The 23806-nt window shown below is 40.5% G+C and overlaps 1 protein-coding gene across 1 annotated transcript; it reads left to right on the top strand.

Annotated features, from left to right (window-relative positions):
- The first annotated feature begins 1218 nt into the window (after positions 1-1218).
- Positions 1219-22048, top strand: TAB2 (TGF-beta activated kinase 1 (MAP3K7) binding protein 2). Its single transcript, XM_010216901.2, has 6 exons — positions 1219-1408; positions 6485-7997; positions 16006-16166; positions 16748-16841; positions 18098-18178; positions 20026-22048. The coding sequence occupies exons 1-6, from the start codon at positions 1307-1309 to the stop codon at positions 20169-20171; spliced, it is 2097 nt and encodes a 698-aa protein (XP_010215203.2). The 5' UTR covers positions 1219-1306; the 3' UTR covers positions 20172-22048.
- The last annotated feature ends 1758 nt before the right edge of the window (positions 22049-23806 follow it).

Raw genomic sequence — 23806 nt, 5'->3', positions numbered from 1 at the left:
GGCAGCCAGTTCCCTAATTCGGGTTTGACTCCCTGGTAGTTTTCATAAAGGAAGGTAGTCTAAGGGCATGCATAAGAACGTGAGTGTGTGAACTATATGATGTTTTCTGTCAATTCCAAGTGGATTTAGTTAGCTTCATGTCAAAGGATGAAGAATTTGAGCATGTTGGAGTGGGGGAAAATCCACAGGGAAAGGACTGATGTAATTGCTGTGAAGGCTAAATGTGAAGGTAACCATGGTGGAATAATAGTGCACATTGAATGTTAGGTAGGATAGACATTATTAAAGAGTAGTAGGTAGTGAAGGGGAGGAAAAAGTGCAATTAAGTTGTAGACATGCTTGGCAAGTGGGTTGAAACTTGTTAACCAGAAATAGTAAATGAGTTTGATTTGTTTGGATTTTTTAATAAATCATACAGTCACCCTTATGTTAGTTTATATAAAGAAGAAGAGATTGCATTTGCTAGCAATTAAGTTTGAAAGAATGCAGCTAGTTAATATAGATAGGGGCATATTTTCAAACTTAATTGCTAGCAAATGTTTTTGGTAAAAGCTAGTGAAGATACCACAACCAGCGTGGGTAATTTGCATCGATATGTTCTTTGGCTCATTGCAATTCATTTATCTTCATAAATGAACTCCATTTGCTTTGAAGGAGGAAAAGAGTAGTTGACGAAGCCCAAGGTGTTACAAGGTTTTGTTTTTTTTTTTTCTGGTCTTACTTCAGAAATATTTTGAGATTATGTAAGGTTAAAATTACAATTTCATTGCTAGTAAGTCCTGAAACTTAGGAAAACTGGACTTCCATATATAATTTTCTAATAGCAGACAGCAACAATGATAATAAAGGTAACAGTGTAAGTATCCTCAAAAACTGAGTGAATACTATTTCCCTGGTTTTATGCAACTTCTCATTTGTGCTTCAGTGTTTTAAGTGAGTAAGCAAAAATGCTATTCTTAAATTTAAGAATTTTAATATGGGGCTAAATCAAGGTTTTTTTCTCAGTCTATTTTACAATAATGTAAGAAGATAGAAGGAAAATGAACAGTTTTCAATGTTACAAATGTCTGAAGGACAATTCATTTTCAGAGCTGTGACGTGGGAGAATGTTTACATAAAATATTATGCATATAATGTATAGATTTAATAACTAGAAAAACTTTTTATATCAAAAGTGCCTGCTTTCATAGTGCCTTAAGGTTTTCCTTCCTCTTGCAGAAGATGCTGGGGCAGAAGAGATGAGTATCCCCTTTCCTAAGGCCTAGAACTGCCTGTTGAAGAGCAATCCTGATAAGGCAATATACGAATGGCCCAAGGAAGCCAGCAAATTGATATTCAGGTTTTACATGACCTGCGACAGAAGTTTCCTGAGGTCCCTGAAGGTGTTGTATCCAGATGCATGTTACAGGTCAGTGTTCTGCTTATGACTGTATATGTAAGAGGTAATGCTCATTTTAAATGTTAACTAGTTGTATGTGGATCACCTGGAGAGAATTTTTTTCCCTGCTTTCTAAATGAGGCAAATATATTCAGCTAACTTGTTTAGTTTGCTGTGCAAAATAAGCTATTAAATGGGTCTCTCTCTTTCCACATGTGATGAGGGCTGGCCCGAGGCGAAGCAGTGTGCGCATGGAGAGTACCATCTTGCCAGTCAGGGTGCTTGTGCCTTTCAGTTATCTCAGGAGCCAAAGGAGTGGCGGCAGGAGGAGGAATACAAAGCCAGATTGAGGCCAGCAGGGACTTGTGAGGCAGCACTGCATGAGTGAGGCTTTTCATTTTGAGGGTCAGAGCGAGTGCAGAAGCGATTTTGCCCCTGATCTCATTCAGGTTCTGGTTAAGTTGGCCCTTGCCTGCAGCCAGGCTGACCCCGCTGCTTTCCACTGTGCAACTCCTTTGGGCAGCAGTGGCCTCGCGCACAATGGGGAGGCCACAGGAGTGTCAAGCAGATGCACCAGCTCTGGGTTGGGTCAGTCTGCGTGAGGCAGGGCTGGGTTTTTGGATCTCAGCATTGGACATGCTAGATTGGGCTGATATGATGCACCCATGTACTCCTGCCCTCTGCTCTCCATGGCTTTGGCACCCAGGTGGGCCTACTTTGTTTTATTTTAGCCTTGGAATCCATGCTGCTAAGCTGTCTTACAGATTCCTGCTATGCTCGGAACTAACGACGCATGTGTTTCTAGTGCTAAGGTTAGTGCTAAGGCTGTGGTCTGCCATGTCAGCTCATTTCTACCCCAGATGACTCTTTCCTGTTCTGCCATGATCAATATACTCATATGCCCACTCTGTGGCATCATATAGTGAGTAGTTGTATTGGTAGATGAATTAATATGCCTGCCCAAAGCCTGAGGATGTTATACCCAGAGGGGCACTCTGTGTGCTCGGAACTAACAAATGCTGATAGGCTTGCTTAACTCTCTGTAGTTAAATGTGTTTGCTTTGCATTTTCCAGTGATGCCCCAGCATTCCTATTGACTGCTTTGTTTTCATTATCCAAGGTACTCCAGCCTTTCCAGTGCTCTGGCTAATAGAGGAGTGCCTAAATAGTCACGTTGGTCATCAGTATACCCAGCTCGATTGGGAAAAAGCTGGGCCATGAGCTTCCAGAAGCTAGACATCCCTAGGCTTTGACTATGACATCTGTGGCTGTGATATGGTTATGATGTCAAGAATGTTGATTGTTTTTGTATATATAGAGACAGACAGACTGTATGTATATTTATATATAAAGACTATATATAAAAAAGACAGTCAACATTCTTCATATATATATATATATATGCATATATATATATATACACACACACGCGCACGCGCGTTCTCACAGCTCCAGACAGTGTTGTGCATCTTTGTATCAGTGACAGTGGAAGTGTGGATGTGCCAGTTTACGTTTTGTATTTTCAAGACTTGACTCTGCATTCAAGCCAGAGTGAGATCTTGTGAAAACTGTACCCTGAAAAAAACTGTACTGAAAAAAGAGATTTCTTTGATTGTTCCTAATTTGAAAGAGGAAAAATCTCTGCTTAGGATTTGTGAGGTTTCAAGCTCTCGCCAACCCTTTTCTCTCTTCAGTTGAAAGAAACTGAACCAGACCCTATACTGTTTGTATTTGTTCTCACCATTTTAGGCCTCCAGAGCATTAAATATAAAGATGGTGGCGTAATCTGTAACTTCTATTTACAAGAGATATGGAAAGAGATATGGCAGGAAAATTTGGTGGGTTTAGTGTGTGTTTTTGTTTTTATGTCAGCTTTCTTGAAGGGATATTGAAGAAAAATTTTCCTGGGTAGTGTTGCTTATATGCAGTATTAGATTGATTTATGCATTAGGGGGTTACTTATTTAAAAACGTACCAGTTTAAGGTTGAACTTCTAAGACGCAGCAACAAAGTCTTGTCAGATTCATGGTTCTTTGAAATTTCATGAGTTCTGGTTTCTCTGAATCAGTGAGTTTCTAGATTTTCTAGCTGGGCTATCACATTAAGGGTGTGTGTGTGTGTATGTGTGTGGTTTTTTCTTTTTAATGAAATTTTGAATGGAGGTTGGTGGTAAAATTTGGAAAGCAGAATCTAAGAACACTTCTACATCTGTTTGTAGTACTACAGGAACGGCACCCAACTCCAGAGTTCTGTAACATAGTAGAAAGAATTTCTGATAAAGGTAGTAACTATTCTTTAAGTTAGATTTTTAGTTAACTGTCTTTTCAATACAAGAAATGTCTTGTTTGCCTTGCCTGCAACTCTGAACAGAAAGCATCACATATTAAAGTGAATTTGTTTATAAACTAGGAAATAATAAAATACCTAAAAGAAATGATTTAAACAGAAGAAAATTTCAAGCTGAGTTTAACATTCCAACACAATTCATATTTCAGTCCTTTGTGGCTTTTTTTTTTTAAAGAGAAATCTTTCTTTCTTGTTTATAAAGAAAGGCTTATACAGTATTCTGTGCTTATAAAGAAAAACCTCAGGAGGCACAGAGTGTTAAAAAGTCTGGAAGGTGAACAGTCCACCATTGAAAGTACAGAAAATCTAGTATACTGAAAGCAGAAGACCAGCAAAATTTAATAGGATGAATTTTAAACCTGTGTAATTTAGGGAGGGTAATATTTTATTGCTCTCTTGGGCTGTGAATGCCCTGAGTGTTCCTGGAAAGTTTTGCATCCCTCCATTCTTCCCGACAAGCTTCCTGTATTCAACTCTCCCTTTTCCCCTACCCTTGGTTTCGGGGTCTCACTGCACCTTCCCCATTCCCAGAGCATTGTTGCCCAGTATCTTTTTTTATGGCTGGGGCATTTTATAGCCACCTGTTCCTCAAGTCTAGGTCCTGTCCTTCCTTCCTCATTTCCCTCCAACATTCTTATTCTTTCTTTTTTTTTCTTTCTCTTTCAGGGTGCCAACATTTTAAACTCAATTGAGACATGGGCAGAGCTAAGATGAGGGGTATTGTTATGCTGGAATATGCTCAATTCTGCCATCAACCGGTTCTCTGATCTGTAAAGAGCTAGAAGCGGTTGAAACTCTGCCTCTGCCAACCAGAAGATGCCAGGGTTTCCATGTGCCCCTGTTTCCCCTTTGAGTTCTCCATTTTGCTCATTGATGTCACTGAATTTTGGAATTGATTAGTAGATGCAGTCTTTGGATTTTTTTTTTATTATTTTATTTATTTATTTTTTTTTTAAGAAATGCATTCAAGTTGAATGTGAGGGCCTTGCAAGCTTGGCCTGTTCCTTTTTCATTTTGGCCTTTCTGTTAATAATTTTAATTCACTTAAGTTTATGTAGAATTCTGCCTCTGAGATCTTTCTAGCCTGTTACTCTGTGGCATCCAGCCTCTGTCCGTTTTCTGGCTCCCTTTTCTCCTTTGCAACAAGTACAAGGCTATTCTCTTGCTCGCCCACCATTCTCTCTCAGCGCAGTACCATTCTTTGCCACTAACTTCCTTGGGTTACTTGGCTCTCTCGTGCCTCTTCCAAGCCAGAGTCAATGCTCATACCGGCATTTGACCCGTTCCCATACCTCAGGATTCCTGCAACAATTCCTACCCCTAATTTGGCTAGTTAGATGGCCTTCTGGAAACCCTGGTTTTTTAAGGGTTTGGGGTTTTTAGTTTGTTCTTACGAATCTAGAGCAGCATCTGTCCTGTATCAACACAGTTTTGGTTCTGTGGGTGGAATTTGCCCAGTTCTCCCACTTCTGTTCTTTTGGTAAACTTTCCAAGACAATTCTGGTGTGTCTGAACAGCTCTGTGGGAGTTCCCATCCTGGTTGGAGGATGAGAGCTGCTGTCTGCTGCTTTAACAAAAATAGCTTCATACAAAGCATGTAGCATGGATTAATTTATCTTGCTTGTTTATTCTTTAACTAAACTTCTGTTTTTTGTTTTTGTTTTTTTTTTTTTTTAACTATATTGCATGTGCATTTTTCTCATTGGTCTTTCTAGTGACTGGTTTTGTGTGTTGGGATGCATTTGTTTATTTTTAGTAGTATCTGGGCCATAACAGGTGGTTTTCTGACTTAAGGTATTAACCTTAAAAAAAAAAAAAAAGTTGTATAAACATAGCAGAATGTTCTGAAATGCCACCTGTGCAAGTTCATTCTTACGTGAAAAACTAGATTGGGGAAATCTAGATACCTGTTCTGTTTGTCCACAATTTTAATAATACTGTATTAGCAGTTCACTTTTGAAATGGCCTTAAAAGGCGCATGAGCTAGGTATAGTGTTTGGAGTTTACTGTTTTAGGCAATCATATGGCAGATTTTTATAGAGTAACTTTATACAAATGAAAGTGTTCTTTTAAAAGCTTTGAAAATATTGATTTAAAAGGAACATTCAAATGTCCTCTGAGTTCTTCGTTAGTAGTTTCATCTTGTGAAAGAGCAGTCATGTGCTATATGTGCATAAACTACATTTTTGTCGAGTTTAAACCATGTACTCCTATGCAGCTTTTCTCTTGGTCTTCACGTTTCTTTTCATAAAGTTTACTTTTAATTTACAGCTGGAGGTAATGTATAGCAGGTACTGAAAAAGTTAGGAAAACATCTGAAATGAACATGTTTCTTTGTTGTTTACCTGTACATTACTGATAAATAACTTACTGTGAAGCCATTCCTTCTGTCGTTTTCCTCATCAAGCCAGAAATTGGTCACTGCTGAAGATTGTTCTGGAAGTGGGGAGGAATAGCAAAGGTGTCCATCCAAGGTGTATCGCACTGTATCGTGTTAGCTTGTCAAGGTGCAAGATCTCCCTGTTACTGCTTCAGCAACAGTGCAGACCTCCGCCCCTGGTGCCAGTGACTGAATCCCAGTTCTCAAAATAGTAAGCTTCACATGCAAGCCCCTTGTGCATGTGTAGCCGCTGTGCTGGCCAACCACCTAAAGCTTTCCATTTGATGCTGCATTATTAACTTCTCCATGTTGACCTAATGAATATCTCACTGTGATGATATTTAATCAGTAACTTCAGATTTTTCTCTTTCTCTTTATAGAATAACAACAATTTGGATGCCTGCTGTGCCGTTCTCTCTCAGGAGAGCACAAAGTATCTCTACGGTGAAGGAGACCTAAGTTTTTCAGATGATTCTGGGATTCCTGGACTACGAAATCATATGACATCTCTTAATTTGGATTTGCAGTCACAGAATGTGTACCACCATGCAAGAGAAGGAAGTAGAATGAATGGAAGTAGGACTCTAGCTCACAGTGTTAGCGATGGACACCTTCAAACCAGTCAGTCCCACAATGAACTATTTCAGCAGGAACCACAGACGGCACCTGCGCAGGTTCCACAAGGATTTAATGTCTTTGGAATGGCTAATACAGTTAGTGCTTCTAATCCAGGGCAGCATCTTGGACTTCACCTAGGCAGCAAGGGAGTATCTGGCTTGTCTCAACAAACGCCCAGATTCAACCCCATTATGGTAACTTTAGCCCCAAATATTCAGCCTGGCCGCAACACCCCTACATCTTTGCACATACATGGTGTACCTCCTCCTGTTCTTAACAACCCACAGGGAAACTCTATCTATATTAGGCCTTACATCACAGCTCCTAGTGGTACAGCTCGACAGACGCAGCAGCAGCCAGGCTGGGCATCTCAGTTTAATCCCATGCACCCTCAGCAAGTCTACCAGCCTTCACAACCAAGCCCCTGGACTACTCTTCCTACATCCAATACTACGCCACATACCTCATCGCAACACTCAACGCAGACAAATCAGCAAGGCCACCAGACTTCTCATGTCTATATGCCTATCAGTTCTCCTACAAATCCACAAGCACCTATGATTCATTCATCTGGTAGCTCGCAATCGTCTGCTCATAGCCAATACAACATTCAGAATATATCCACAGGACCTCGCAAAAACCAAATTGAAATCAAACTTGAACCACCGCAGAGAAACAGTTCTTCTAAGTTGCGCTCAACTGGCCCTCGCACCTCCACTACACCCTCTTCCCTCAACAGCCAGACGTTAAGTAGAAGTCAACCCACTGTTTACATATCGGCCAGTCCTCCCAGTACTGATGAAGTGATCACTCGCGGTCAGCCTAAGGTCTACATTTCAGCAAATGCCACAGCAGGGGACGATCAAATCGTGCGGAACCAGCCCACGCTTTTCATATCGACAAACCCTGGAGTATCTGCCGCTTCTAGGAATATGTCTGGTCAAGTAAGCATGGGTCCTGCATTTATTCATCACCATCCACCCAAAAGTCGAGCAGTGGGCAACAGCACCACTGCAACCTCTCCTCGAGTGGTGGTCACGCAGCCTAACACAAAATATACTTTTAAAATTACAGTTTCTCCAAATAAGCCCCCTGCAGTTTCTCCAGGGGTAGTGTCCCCAACCTTTGAACCTACAAACCTTCTAAACCTTCCCGATCACTATGTTGAACCAGAGGGTATCCAGCATCTTGCTGACCCTGTTTTAGCACATGTGGATAGGATCAGTGATGCACGGAAATTGAGTATGGGATCTGATGATGCTGCCTACACACAAGGTAATACTCTTAATGTCAATAGAGATTTCAAGCAGGTTGTCAATTCAGCGTGTAGATTGCAGAACAGAAAGAAGCAGTTGATCAGCCTTTGGTATGCATGCAAACACAGTATCTTCAACTTTAGCCGCCTTAAGCATTTCTTAAATTAGAATTAAAAAAGTATATACAAGATTTCTTTTTATGGTGAAGACATGTAACTGGATATTTGGAGATAATTCATCTCTTTGTCTAAAACAGGTATGTTATCTGTTAATGAAGTGGAATCATAGCATCTTTGTTTTTATGCTGTTCTGATCTTGTTATTTGTTGTAACAAGTTAAAGTTACAAGTTTGCTGGCAGATTTTTTGAATCAGTTGATGCTCTGTTGGATACGGTTCCTTTTTCTTGTGTTACTTAAGAAGCCAGAAAGTGGATTTCAAAAGCAATTAATGGGAGGAAATATTTGCCTATGTTTCCTTATGCATGCTTGACAATAAAATGCTGCAAGTTCTGGTACTTCTGTTACATTATTAAATGCAAGAAGAAACACCACACTAAAGAAAGCTGTTTTAAATGATCAGTGATGTAAAGGGAGGACAAAAGTTAAGAAATACACTACAGCAACCTAGTTCATTAATTTTTATTTCTAATTTAATGATATTGCATGTTTCTGTCACCAGTTTGGAGGTGTAGGCAAAAGAAGAAAAAGAGGGCTTTCACATAAAGATGTCAAATGAGTCTTTTGATTTAGCAGCTAGTTCAGTATTGAAAGATTGGCTAGTTCCAAGACTGCTGTAAACATTCTCAGTTAGCATAGCCTGTTTTGTGTAGGCAGTGATCAGTACAGTAGAAGCCTGGTCTACATTGTTACTATAGTAATGAGAAAAATGAAAACTGATTACAACTTTTTCTCTACTGCTGGAGGTAATTGTATCTTTGGTGAGGTAAATCTCACCCTAACTAAATGTCTAATATTTAGTTGTCCACATGAAAAGCAGGCAGAGCAAGGGAGATTGGGCCATGGATAAGTAAGACAAATTGCCCTCTGGTGGTAGTATTCCCTTTCCTTACTGCAGTGGGAGACTTGGCTGTCTTAGTGCTAGAGGATTTTAGATGTCCAGAAATGAAGCAAGATGTCATCCTTATTCTTTCAAATTATATCATAAACAGGGCCCTCAAGCACCCTCCGTTTTGGGGCAGCCTTGGGAAGCCCATTTCTCCTGTGTAGCCTAGAGTTCAAAAGGGTTGCCTGGTATCTGCTGTGGGGCCCAGTTGCTCCCAGAGCTGTGATACAACCCCAGTTTTCAGATCACGTGCAGATGTGTGACATGGGCTGTAGCACTTCTTGTGACGGCCTTTAGGAAGCACCTTCCTCTCATGCCCCTCAGTAGTGGACCACTTGCATGTTCAAAGTTCCGCGGTAGTGTTCGGTTTTCTGCTGTGTCGTCTTCAGTTTTGTTGCATGAACCATGATAGTACTTAATTTTTGTTTTACAGTTACTCTTTCAGACGTTGAAAAATAGGTGATTGATTCTGCTGGTATGAGCTAGGTATCTAGAAGTCCTAATTATCTAAACTAAGCTTTTTATAAAAATTAGCTTTTACACACTAAGTGTTTTGATCATTAGGCCTTGTTCCAAACTGCTGGTAATTTTGCCGGACTGTGTGCTCAGCGCTTGTCTCAATTTTAGACAGAACAGCTGAGTAGTTTCTCTGTGATTAGAGAAGAATGCATTTTCATCAACTTTTCCGTTTCTGCCCAGAATGCTCCTTATTTTGGCAGAGAGAATTGCAGCTGGCTTGGGACAGGAGGAATGTGAAAGGTGGAGTTGCTTCCATGTCAAAGGGTGTTTTGTTTGCTTTGTTCTTGTGAAACAAATGTATGTGCTTGATCCAGCCCTGAGGAGCGCAAGAAGGTGCTTTAGGCCTATCTGAAAGTGCTACTGCCTGCCTGCCACTGGCTGCTCTGGCAAAGCGTCGCCTTCTTGGTGCTTCATCCGTAACCTACAGTTAATTCCCTGGCCAGAGTCACAGATGATTCTGTCATGACCCTGAAATATCTAAACCACATTGACTCATAGGAAGGCCAGTTCAGCTCCCAATGAATTTATTTTCCAAATGTCTTGGAATTTTCACGGCTACATACATAAGGAAGGTGTAATTCTTTCTTGTATGCAAGATACAAATCATGAAATAAAGATCTAGAGAGAAATTTCAGAATAAGTTATGAGGAACTTGATTTCAATTATTTATTATCTGTAGAGGTTTTTCTGGTCTTTTCATGATTATATTTCTACTTTTCTCCCATGTCTTCCTCTGTTGCTCTGTTCAGTAACACAGTGCCTAGTAGAAAGTGACCATACATCTTTGTCTTGCTTGCAGCCAAAACTGGAGATTGTATAATGTGGAAAGTAGTAAGGAACTGTTCATATGAAATAGATGCAATTAAGACATTGATTATTGTCCTGAAATAGTTTCTGTCATTGACTTTGGGATGCTAAGAAAGTCTCTAATGAAGCTCTTATTTGCACAGTCCTCTCCTTATGGAATTCCAGCTTCACATCCTGTAGCATCGCTTTCAGAAAGTCTAATGAAGTCAGTAAGAACTAATAATATTGCTGCGGAAAAAATAATGCTGGAAATGTGCCTGACAGAACAGTTTAAAGCAGCATATATTTTGGTGCTAGTTCATCTAGTATCAGTTCCCTGCTATCAGCGCCCTACTATTTAGCGGAGACTTCCGTAGGTAATTAATTTTTATTACTATAATGTGTCTGATGGATGAACAGCATAGAGAAATTCTGTTAGAAAGTGACAATTCCATGCGCGGAACTAGATTTCCGTGTTTGATCAACATGCATGCAATTATATGTTGAATATTGAGGCTAGCCACTATTTAATATTTTATTCCCTCTGTGCAATGGAAGAGCTAGAATGTTGTATCAGGAAAATGCATAATAATGTAATCAAATTTCTAATTTAACGTTCCCATACTAGAGAACTTAACTTAGAAGTCTCTTAGTTCAGTGCCGTTTAACTTTAGGCAGTCTGGCATACGTGTTTTTTTGTTTTTTTTTTTTTTTTTGTTTGTTTGTTTTTTGTTTGTTTGTTTTTCTCCTCTTTAATTAGAGGCAAGGAAAGGATGCCTAGTGGCAGACTTGGTCATCTCTACAAAACTTTAGTTTTTGTTTGTTTTTGTTTTTTTTAATGTAGGCATATTAATTGAGGAAACTAGTAATGTGACACTTTTCACAGTTTTCACTTTTGTTTCTTGGCGGTTTTTAAAGTTTCTAAAAAGAAAAAATGCGGGGAAAAAAATTCTTATTCTAACTTATCTGCACAGGATATGGGGGGTTTTTGTTTGTTTAAGATTGAGTGAGATAGTATTTTGCCCTATGCTGTAACAGATCTAACTGTTCAGTGCGTAATGTGACTTGAGAAAACATACTGCTTTATTTCGACTCCGCGTGTGAGGCTCTGTTCTGGTCTGCTGCTCCCTTTTAAAAATGACATAAAAATATTGCAAAGAGATAGCAGAAGTATCAATATAGATTCTTAAAATCAGTTATTAAATGACCGACTGTGCCCTTGAAAATGCAGATTTTGAGAATATATGCATAACAGAAGCCTGTCTCAGTGTTTTGTGTATCTGCTGACACAGATTTCCAGAATGCCCCTTTATTCATCAGTCTCTGGAACAGGATGAAATCATTTGCATCTTTCTTAGAATGAGATGCGTGGCTAAAGGCACTCTCACGCAGTAATTGTTCAGCTTTCCTCAAAGCATCTGCAGATCAGCTTATGCAAACGAGCTATGCAGCTCAGCAAAGCGAACTTCCAGTTTTGCAAGTGTATTCAGTGCGTGTTTGGGAAGGTCTCCAGTAAAGCAGCAATAACCCTGTGTCCTCCAGAGGTTTGCCCTCTCTTTACCTGTGTTTTGCAGCCTTTGCTGTGGAAAGTGTGTGCTTTGAATGTGACCGAAACAGTGAATTAACAGAATGGAGCAAACCATTCCTGCCAGGCCGAGCAGGGTGAAAATGCAGAAACTGGACATGCACGCAGTACCCCATTAGCCCATAATGGAAAAGCTGAATGCCAAGGGGATTCAGGTCGGGGTCTGCTGATAGTGACCCTGCATCTGCTAGATGGCTTACAGTAAATAGCTTCTTTCTGAGAAAGTCTGAATAAATAAGTGCAAGTCTTTGCTGTTCTGTTTGTATTTCAAGTTAGCCAATGCAGAGCAATCTTAGGTGTGTTTGTGCTCCCCACCTAGACACAAGCTCATTCCTGCAAGTGAAATGGTGCCATCAAAGCCTGTTAAATGTCTCCTGGTGGACAGTGTAACTACTGCTGGTAGCTGAATAGCACTTTATTCGGAGATGTGCTTTACTGTGTTTTGTTTCCCAACATAAAACACTTCCTCAGTTGCTCTAATCAACACTAGAGGGAGCTAAACACTTAAGTTGTTTTCTTCTGTTACTGCAAGAGGAATAAATGGGGGACTTGATCTTTCTTCTCGCTTCTCTCACCACGCCAGCTGCAAAATTGGTAGTTAAGCAAGATTATCAAACGTTATGTAAAAGCTGTCACTTGAACCAATGACTTGTCACTTATCCATGTTATTTTTAAGTTTGGTACGACAGTATAAAATGGCTGTTCTAAGGATAATTTTGTTATGAGAGTGTAAAGTCCACTGTCATTTGAAACTGGAGTGGTAAAATAGTTAGAAAGCTGGCAGGAAAGTGAATTGGATTGTGTCTATAGAGTGATGTGGAAGTGAAAAGCACATAGGCATCCATCAATGCCTTTCCATAATGACAACTCCAAAACTTGGAAAATATTGAAATGAGGAGTTGCATTTGCTTTACCTTTGCAAGAGCTAGAACAAGAAGAGGAGGAGAGAGAGAGGGAGAGAGAGAGAGAATTAAAAAAAAAAAAAAAAAAAAAAAGGGGGGGGGGGAGGCAGCAGACTCTTCCAGAGATGCAGCTCCGCCTGCAGTCCTACTCCTGAATGCCTGCCATAAGGTGTCCTGGAGATACCTGACATTGCGTTTCATGAGGTACCTTTTGCAGCGTGTTCATTGGCAACCTACAGCCTGTGTTAGTAGTTTGAAATGTCTGCACAGGGATCCTGAGTCTACTTTGCAGAGCACAGCTATATTGCTGCAGATCAAGGACCCTACTAAAAGCCTAGACTTTGAGGAGTTTGCCTAACAGTAATACCAAGGCAAGGAAAACAGAAAATTCTACCTTGAAGTGGAAATCAAATATAGAAGGAAAAGAGGTTTGTGCCCTCCCAGCCAAAGTTAGGGGTAGAGTAGTCTTGGATTTATTTTCTTTATAGTTCTGTGTTCATTACTCTTGAAGCTCAGGCATGGGCAACAGTTTCTTTCTGCAGTTGTTTCTAAAAGACTGTTTGTGAGGAGACGTCGTGGTTTGCGACTCCTCACCTGATTCTATATCAGTCTTCAACAGAAATCTGGATCTTGGGGTTTCAGTTGCTGCACTGTTAAAGTGCATCAAAGCACAGCTGCAGCTTCAGCCACAGAGTGGCTAGTGGCTGGTTGGATATGTATGTAAGCGTCTCACAGCTGAACGAAAAGGGAGGAATTCGCACTGCTCTGTCATCTCAGTACCTTTTCAGAACAACACGCAACCCCAGTGAAGGTCTAGGCTGAGTGTGGCTACGGCTGTGTGCTACTCTGACACACAGGGCAAATACTTTGGCATGGTGCCTCTCTTTGAAGGAGCTCTCAGAGACAAAATGTGGTGTGTGAATGAATGGACAGGAATAGAAGCAAGTGGCACTTCTGCTGCTGAGGATGTGGAAAGTTTCATCTTTTTTGTTGTTGTCGTTGTCGTCGTTGTTCTCTGCAATTACAGAGGAAACCTAACCAACCAAAATAGGGCAAGTTTCAAACTCTTTATGCCCAAACGAAACTGTGATGACTTAAGCCTTATACCATCCATTGGCTTTGTTTTTAAGGTGAAATTCTAGGGGTTTTTTTAAATAGCTTGTAGTACTGCTTTTTAATTTTGCAGTTACCCATAGTTTCTGAAACTGATAATACTTCAAATGAATTTCAGTTATGTAATGAATGATGATATGGAAGTTGAAATGATTGTTGTGTTTATCCAGTGAAATACATTTTTCCTTTATATAGAAAGTAATTACTGCTTTGAGCAATATATACTCATGTAATTATATTTAACAGTACCTTTAATGGAATAAAGTGTGAGTGTGAATTTCACAGAATTACAGGGTGGTTGAGGTTGGAAGGGACCTGTAGAGATCATCTAGTCCAACCCCTCTGCTCAAGCAGGGACACCTGGAACATGTGGCACGGGGTGGCATCCAGGCGGGTTTGGAAGGTCTCCAGAGAAGGAGACTCCACAACCTCTCTGGGCAGCCTGTTCCAGGGCTCTGGCACCCTCACAGGAAAGAAGTTCTTCCTCATATGGAGGTGGAACTTCCTATGTTTCAGCTTGCACACATTACCCCTTGTCCTGTCACCAGCGACTACCAAGAAGAGCCTGGCCCCATCCTCCCTACAATCACCCCTCAGGTACTTGAACATCTTGATCAAGTCTCCTCTCAGCCTTCTCTTCTCCAGACTGAACAGGCCCAGCTCGCTTAAGTCTTTCCTTATACAATAGATGCTTCAGTCCCTTAATCATCTTTCTTGCTCTACACTGGACCCTATCTAGAAGGTCTCCATCCCTCTTGTACTGGGGAGCCCAAAACTGCACACAATACTCTAGCTGTGGCCTCACCAGAGCTGAGCAGAGGGGCAGGATCCCCTCCCTCAACCTGCTGGCCACAGTCCTCTTGATGCAGGCCAGGATCCCATTGGCCTTGGCCACGAGGGCACATTTCTGACTCATGGTTAACTTGCTGTCAACCAGGACTCCCAAATCCCTCTCTGCAGAGCTGCTTTCCAGCAGGTCAACCCCTAATCTGTACTGGTGCCTGGGATTATTCCTCCCCAGGTGCAGGACCCTGCCCTTGTTCTTGTTGAACCTCATGAGGTTCCTCTCTGCCCAACTCTCCATCCTGTCTAGGTCTCACTGAATGGCAGCACAGCCCTCAGGAGTGTCAGCCACTCCTCCCAGTTTGGTGTCATCTGCAAACTTGCTGAGAGTGCACTCTGTGCCTTCATCCAGGTCATTGATGAATAAATTGAAGAGCACCAGGCCCAGTGCTGACCCTTGCAGGACACCACAGGCCTCCAACTAGACTTGTAGCCGATTTGTTTGCATATTTTGCCTTTTTTTTTTTCCTTCCCCTATATATAGCTTTAAAAAGTTGCATTTAAAGGCTAACTTCACACAGTTTCTAGGTTAGGTCTCTATCATTGTCCTTACGAATATGGTAAGCAGCCTCAGAAGTTAGAAGTTGAGCTATTGATTCTGCTGTATAGTTCAGAGAGAAATTCGCATGTGCACCAATCTCTGTGATAAATGTAACTGATGTTTTACAGCTGTGTTGCTTGTAGTGTTTTGGTTTCACTTGATATATCCTCCTGTGAAAAGAATACTGGGTTACGTTTGATTCATAGTAACAATAAAAGGCAAAATCTCACTTCAGACCTAGCATATGTTGCACTCTGTAGCAGACACGTTTCTTTGAATTCTGCTTCGTACTATGTGTTTTACAACAGTCGAGCTGAATACAACACAAGAAAATGTTTTGTTTCAGTTTCTAGTAGTATTTCTGGTAAGAGCCACTGCATTCTTGAAAAAGTAGATTTTAAGGTTTTGTTTGTTGTACAAATTAGAGCTCTATTTTGGGTGATTATCAGTTACGTTGGATGACTCTCATTGTATTTGCTTGTTGTCTTATTTTAATTCAGCGTGTATTTAAATTCCGTTTTTCTTATGGCAAAGATTTTTCTGGAAAAAGAATGGGAAAACAATCCATAGAAACTTTGATCTATATTTTCCTGAAAGAGTAGTTACTTTCTTCTTTATCTGCTGTTGCCATGTGAGGATAATAAGTTAGATAAAATGGGACTTTATGTATTGCAGCTTTACTGGTACACCAGAAAGCCAGGATGGAGCGACTTCAACGGGAACTTGAGATTCAAAAGAAAAAGTTGGATAAACTAAAATCAGAGGTTAATGAAATGGAGAATAATCTAACACGAAGGCGCCTGAAAAGATCGAATTCTGTTTCCCAAATTCCATCAGTAAGTTGAAACGTCTGTAGTATATAAACTTAAACCACAAGCATGGTCTGTGAAAAATAATAATTTAGATTTAATAATTGTACTTAGTTATAGGTGCTATAGTTAGAATTAGAGCACTGTAGTTTAGAATTTAAATATACTTCATTTAGCCACAACCTCTCAGTTCACCAGTTGCTTTGTGCAGCTTTGCTTTCAAGGGTAGCCACGAAAAGTTTGCCTTTGGTCCTTTCTGATGCACTTAAAGGCCTGATCATCTAAAGTTTCAGACCACAGTTCAGTATTCATACTGCTTTCTCCACAAAATGTATTTTTTTTTGTTTTTCGTCGCTATACCGGTCTCACAGAAACAAGTCAACGCAGCAGCTGCCAGAGCCAGGGGGTCAGCCCATGATGTGGGCAGAGCGCTGACTGTGGTTGACCTGTTCAGCCAGCGCTGAAGTCTGATAAGTGGGAAGTTCAGCGAGCCTGAAAGCTCTGCTGTTGTAAGGGGAGATTCTGCTACCGCCAATTCAACGGAATGTGAATGATAACTAATGATAAAATGGGAAAACTTAACCTAACAGACAGATCTGTTTTTTCAGCTGGAAGAAATGCAACAGCTACGAAGTTGTAACAGACAGCTGCAGATAGACATAGATTGCCTAACCAAAGAGATTGATCTTTTTCAAGCAAGAGGTACAGTATGTTCCTAGTCCATCCGCAACTGTAAACATTGTTTTTACTTTCTCCTTTCACTGGCTGCATGTATCCAAAGTAGCTGTGTTATAAATGATAGGTATACACGCTCTTTGCAGGATTATCACATTAGTTTGAATGAAACTATGAAAGTAATTGTATTCTAAGTCTTTGGTTTTGTTGATTTTACTTTCCTAATCCCACTGTCATTCCTGTCTCATTCTTAGCTCAGAAGCAAGAAACTTGTCCTGCTGTTCATTTCATGGAAAAAAAAAATGGTTATCTGAATATCAAAGAATTAGTTCTCTAAATGATATAGATGCGTTCCTCTTTCTTTTTGTGTCTTGTGTTCAGCACCTCTAGTAAGCAAATATAAAGTGCAACTGTAGCCCCCAGTGTGCCCCTCTCCTCCGGCCTTCCCCATCTGCCAGGGCACAGCCTTTGGTCATGAGGAGACAGCAGGCCCAGGCCACGAGCTGCCCAAAGGGAGCTCCTGCTCCTGCTGCTCCCTCTGCTCCCTGCTCTTGGCCCAGATTGGCTTTTAGACGCCTGGCTCCCCAGCCCAAGAGAAGCTGGGCCGCTGGCTAAGCCTGCTGAGCTGGGCTGTGAGGGGCACGGGAAGGACTGACGGGGTCCTGCAAGAGCAGGGCCAGGGCCCTCTGCTTCGGGCAGCAGCAGCAGGGAGATCAGCTCCGTCACGGGCTGTGCGAGGTCTCCTGCAGGCAGTGCCTGCACGAAAGGAGGGAGGGAACGGCTGTGCTCAGAGTAATGCTGCACTCAAAGCCTCTCCGTAAATGCAGTAGGCAAGTTGCATATACTACTGTTTTATATCTGTGCTCTAGCTGTGTTTTACAAGTTGGGAGTCCTGCTAAGTATGTTAAGTACTGCTTAGCAGAGAGCACACCTCTCAGTACAGTTACCATTAAAAAAAAAAAGGACTTGAGTAAAATATATTAATAAGATGCCTTAAAACAACAGTCGAAAAGAGGTTTTTGAGGAGTTTGGTCTGCTAAGAATGAGAGAGTCAGGGCTCCTGGTTTTTGTTGTTATATTGTGTAGTTTAGGGAGTAATTTCTTTAGGTACATTGCTGACAACACCAATACTTCACTGCTTTTAACAGTCAATGTCTGCATTTGCATTGATGTCAATAAACAAATAGTAGTACTGTCTCTTACAACTGCTGCCAAAATGATATGCTTTTGTACCAAGTTTCTTTTAAACATCGTGCTTTTTTCTTTTTTCCTTCATTTTTTAGGACCACATTTTAATCCCAGTGCTATTCATAATTTTTATGATAATATTGGATTTCTTGGTCCGGTGCCACCAAAACCCAAAGGTACTGTACCTGCTAAATTTGGTTTTGTGCTAAAGTCTGGCTTGCATCTAACATCATGTTCTTTTCTGTGAATCTAGTTTAACTGTTAATCATGAAATAGATTACGTTTTTCAAAAGCTTACAAACCTTGCTCAGATATTTGCATTGTAAGTAAGTATACTTCTATGTGCTTTGTTTCCTGTGTGCACCTTCAAGAAAAAGTAGTTTATTAAATTGAGCATGTTTAAAGACAGCTATTATATTGGGAGGTAGTTTAAGTAAGTGGAAAGATCCATTTTTAAAACAAACAAGATTTATTGCTTAGGGATGAGTGAAATTGCTGAGATGACTTCATCATTGTCCTTGGTGAAGGGTGGATTTATTTATGTTAGAATATCTCAGTTTGGTTACCAAGACTGGGAGGATTTCCTGGCTGCTGTAAAATATGTATTAATAATTTTAAATTAAAATCCTTCCTACCAGTTTTAAATACAGCTCTAGGATGTTGTAGAGGAGAGGGATGCTGGCCATATTATACTCCCAAATTTATTAGTCAATTTTGTACATTATTTCTCTTTTAAGTTTTGCACTTTTTTTGTCCTAATGTCCTAGTTTTGTCCAACAAAATAGAATAATTATCTCCTGTGTGTTACATAAAGTAGAGAAAGAAGTTTCACTTGTTTGCAACAGCATATTGTGACCCATAAGCAGACTATCAAATGAAATAATTCCCAGATGTTGCTGTGCAGTATTTTTGTCCAGGAGATTTCCCACATAATGTGTGTGTGTGTGTGTGTGCGTCTGTTTGACCCGTGTAGTTCCAGTGTAAGCCCTTGCAGAATCTCGTCTTACAGGCTTTTGACCATTCTGTATTTCAAAATGGCCTGGATAAGTCGGTATTTTTGTCCTCCACGCAATTTGTAACTCCTCCAAACTGATGTTGTTGTGCATACTTTTTAAGTTTACTGTGCTGCTTTATTCAAGCTGTTAGTGAAATTACTGACTAAAATCAAATCCATGTGCAGTCCTATTAAACTTGTTTTTTCACAATTGAACCATGAGAAATCACTATGAAAAGAATTTATGAAATGTTCTGTAAGTTATGTAGTAAATCAGTCTAGATACTATTGCTACTTTCTCATCAAAGAGGAAAACAAGTTTTAATTTTTTTGTGACTAGTTGATGATATTCACATTTACTTATCTTTTGGGAACTCACAAATTTATGTTCAAGAATTTGATAAGACCCGTTTTGAAAATTCGAAGTTAACTCTGACTGGTTTTTATCTGTCAGTAAATTTAAAAATAATCACCAGAGAGAACGCTAAATAATTCTTTCTGTAATTGCAAACACAAAGATGTACGCTTGGGAAGCATACGAGCGAGCGTGACAGAGGAAGGCACTGGTTTCTCCTTAGTGTGCCTGCCTGCTTATTTGACTTCAAGAGCAGCTTCAGGAAGAGTCTGTCGAGGGTCAAAACGTTAAATATGTCCAAAGTTCACAGAACACTTATTTCGCGTGATAAATTTTGGACTGCTCCCTACTGTCCTCTTAAACTTCGTGCATTTTCATTTCCTGTATGAATTTCTCCATTTGATTTCATTTGCACATAACAGCTTCAAGCTGAGGCCAAAAAGCAGGCGGGGTGAAGGGATGGGAAACTTGCTTTTTGCCATTTGACCTTTTGGCACTTGGCTGAATTATCAGGCTGTAGTGAAGGAGTGGTAAAAAGCCACCTCTGTCACTTATATCAACTGTGCAGTTCTCGAGGAGCAGGACAGATCTCAGCTATGGAGAAAATCGTCTCAAAATTCTTTCCATGTCGTTCCTGTTTAGTGACTGCTTATCTTATCTCTTTCGTGCTGCAGATCAGAGGTCCATTGTGAAAACGCCAAAGACTGTTCCAGACACAGATGAAGACGAGGGAGCTCAGTGGAGTTGTACTGCCTGTACTTTTTTAAATCATCCGGCCTTAAATCGCTGTGAACAGTGTGAAATGCCCAGGCATTTCTGAGCCAACAGGCCTGTTATCTCCTGAAAAACGATAGCAAACCTACAAGGAACTATCCAGTCATTGAGGGGCAAAAAAGCATTTACGCGTAGGGTTTTTATAAAATTGAAGGTGTGCCAAGATGGTATTTTGCTAATGTTAAATGTAAGCCCACAGAGCTAGTGATACCTCAGTGTTGTGTCGCAGGCAGTTGCAATTCGTCGGCCAAGAGCCTCGGTCGGAGCTGCCTGAACCATGTCCAGTGTTACGAGTACCCCAGTAAAGCACAGCGTGCCCCGTGCTCGGCTGGCGCCCATCCTCTTCTGTGCCCGATGTCACTACTGAATTTGGCAGGGGAAAGGAATAGAAGCTAGAGTTTTTGTTTTCAGAGCTTTTGGTGAAACACTACATGCACAGAGGAAATCTAAAAGGAACAAGGTTTAACTGTTTAACTGTTTGCTGCCACATGGTGCCTTTGATAAGGGGAAGAACTTCACAAATCAGTGGTACTCTTTGCCTTGTCTTCCCTGAAAACATCTCTGTGAAGCCAGAATCAGTACAATCACTTCTAAAGATGAAAAGGAAAAACTGCATGCGTTGTCTGTACAATACACACAGTGAAATACCCCAGAGCTTTTCCTACTGTACATAGCTCTAGAGCCTGCTTTAAGTGATTTCTTTTCTTCACCTTTATTATTTTCTTGTACTTCTGTATGTATAGTGTAATAGTCTTTTTGTTAACTTTCTTTTTTTTTCCCTTTAAGTGATTAAGCACGATCATGTCCTTTTTTTAAGCTTTTTATCCGAGAGAAGCAATGCCTTAAAGTAAGAGCATTAATAAGAAACTATGCACAAAATAGCTTTCCTCTGCTCATTCTGTACATTGCTCTTGTAAATGCTGATGATCTGTGAAGACCTGCAGATGCAGCGTGGTAACAATGCAGGAAAAGTTGGAAGAGTTATACATATAGTTCACTCTGTACACTGAGTTTTACGGTGGGTGACACAAAGTAGTATTTTGTCTGGCATGTGGAAACTTTAAAGTAAGAAACTTTCAACCCACCAACAGATCCGCGTCCCGTTTAAGCTTGCTTCATCTGCTGGGTATCTGCAGACTCTTGAAGAGAGATCCATTGGGGAAGTACATACAGTGCCAAAATCAACAGCAGCAGCAGCACACAGCTTTGTTCAAGAACTTTACATGCTTTCCTGTTTTGGCAGCCAGTGTCTAAACCTGACTTTGTGGTGAAGTCTCATATTTATAGAAAACAAGGATAGCAATATTTAGGACAACTGAAATAAAGGCTGGAAAAGAGAAATCAGACTTGAACACTGAAGCAACCTCAAGCATCTCTTTGTTTTGATGATCTATTTTTTTAAGGAAAACGTTCACATGATCAGGAATGTATGTAACAGATCAAGAGAATGGAATTGCAGTGCAGTGTGCATGACAGACAGCACACAGAATTATGTAGCAGCACTTAGAGCGAGGCTGGAGGGAGTGCTCACGATGTAGCGAGAGGCAAAGCAGACTGTCACCCACTGTAAACGTTTGCCAGTGGACACTTTTAGGAATTTTACAAGTGATCTATGTGAATGCACAAAGGCCTTTGTTTTGAAGGCTTTGCATTTTTTTTTATTGTGGGAAGAAAACGCCAAGCCCAGGTAGTTAGGCAGTAGACCCAAAGCACTTGCATTCAATGCATTTTGTGTATTAAATGAGGCCTTGTTTTTCAGCTTCATCTGCAGTTCTATGTGAAGATTGACAAATCAGTTTTTACCTGTTTTATTAATAAAACCTAATTTGGATATCTTGAGTTGATGGTTTTGTGATTTAGCTGGGTAAACTGTCTTTGTAACAGATAAGTTATTTATAAAAATTAAAAAAAAATTATATTCTATTGTTTGTTTTTGTGATTTGTTTGCCTTTTCCATGCTGTGAAGCAGTGGAGTATTCAACTGAACAACAAGAATTAAGAGCATTAGAAATAAGCTGACTTCTTAAGAACGCAGGTTTTCGTTAAGCCTTTGTTTTATTGAGGCTTGTATCTTGCCTCCCGTGCCTTGTTCTGTTAATGCTAACCTTGTGTGTATATAAGGGATGTATTATGTGGAATTGCACCCTCCAAATTATGCACAGCTCTGTGTACCAAAGTGCCATTCATTTCTTCATAAATTAATAAGCGAGACAAAGCTCCTTCTTACCCCATGCTTTAAGTGCTTACCATTTAAAAATATCTTTCTATTTCAAAATAGCAACCACTTGGTTCACAGTGATAGCAGTGCACAAAGTGTTTCACTTACCTTAAGCGCGGATCAGGATTGGAATGGTTGGGCTAATGGGCTGATGCTGTCTTTGTGTTACACCCATTGCAAAGCTCTCAGATACCAGGTTTTCCTGGATGTGTCTTTCCCACGTGGACCCTGCCAGGACAGATCCCTGGTGCATGGAGCTTCCCGGAGCTGCCCCATGAGCTGCGCCGGCGCTGTGAGCGCTGCGGAGACGCCCCTGAGCAGCCCTGACTGCAGAGCCGCAGAGCAGAGCTCCCTGCACGGACCGAGCAGCCGAAGCGTCTGCAGCCACACCATGAGAAACAGCTTCTGGAGTGAGAAGGAAATAATGTTCTTCACGTGTCTTTAAAACATTGTACCAGAAATGGGTAGGAAAAACGTGTTTCTGGAAGTGTGTACATTCTGTCTTATTCAAGTGTTTAATAATCTCTTCCCTGATCTATTTGTTCATTTTCTGAAGAAAAAAAAAAAAAAAAAAAAAAGCATATTTCCCATTCTAACTGCAGTTACCAGTTTACCTTGAAACGGGATAAAGGAGGAACGACATCTCTGCTACCTTTTATTCCGTAGATTTTTACCTTTGCCACTAGGGATTTTATGTTCTCTCTGTATTACAGGTTATGTGTAACATTATTAGCTCTTGCTTCAAATTTACGTCAACTTATTGCTTATCTGTTTAGTGCGTCTTTCCTAGTTAGGATTTTAAGAATTTAAATTCTAAACGATGAAACAGACCTAGATTGTACTGCTGAATTTCTTGTTCATCTTAAGGGATGGAACACTTAATGCATTAGGATTAGGCAGTGCATCGTGCGTATATCTTAGATGCTGGCTTATCACTTTACATTTCTATAATGTATCTGTCAGGGATCTCTCGGTGTAAAAACAGATTATGTCAGTCTAGGTGGAGGGAGAAGTGGAGTTCTAGGCTTTAAGAGATAGCCCTGTTTTTTCTTTGTTTTCTCATTTGTTTTTGATATATGTCAAATATTCTTCATTCAGTGCAGTTTCAGGGTTGGAATGGCTTTAAGCGATGGCAACAAAGCAGACAAAGATGTGACAAGTTGCAGATTCGGGTCAATTCTGTGGCAAAACAGGGAAGTGACTCTGGATCATGGGCCAGCTTTTTACCCAAGTCAGAAAGCTCTTTTCTGCTGCTATTTCCAGTCCTTAGAGCTACTCCATAGCCCAAGAATGTGGTTGTACGTGGTGCTGGAGGCTTAAAATAATTCTGTGGTTTGGTGTCTTCTGTCTCAAGCTAATGCTACACTGTGCTTAAAACTGTGAAATGGTATTTGCCTTTCTGTGTGATCTAGGAATCGGTTTTGTGATCTTGAAATGTTCCCTTCCTCCGTGTACCACAGATG

Source organism: Tinamus guttatus, unplaced genomic scaffold (assembly GCF_059628265.1).
Source record: "Tinamus guttatus ecotype Peru unplaced genomic scaffold, ASM5962826v1 Tinamus_guttatus_pri_ptg000716l, whole genome shotgun sequence".
Taxonomy (NCBI): Eukaryota; Metazoa; Chordata; class Aves; order Tinamiformes; family Tinamidae; genus Tinamus; species Tinamus guttatus.
This window is presented reverse-complemented; position numbering and strand designations above follow the sequence as displayed.

Excerpts from the sequence above, each read along its gene's own strand:
- TAB2 (XM_010216901.2), top strand. The coding sequence starts at position 1,307 with ATGGCCCAAGGAAGCCAGCAAATTGATATTCAGGTTTTACATGACCTG. Across the intron at positions 7,998-16,005 it reads TGATGCTGCCTACACACAAG|CTTTACTGGTACACCAGAAA; the intron begins GTAATACTCTTA and ends TATGTATTGCAG. Across the intron at positions 16,167-16,747 it reads CTGTTTCCCAAATTCCATCA|CTGGAAGAAATGCAACAGCT; the intron begins GTAAGTTGAAAC and ends CTGTTTTTTCAG.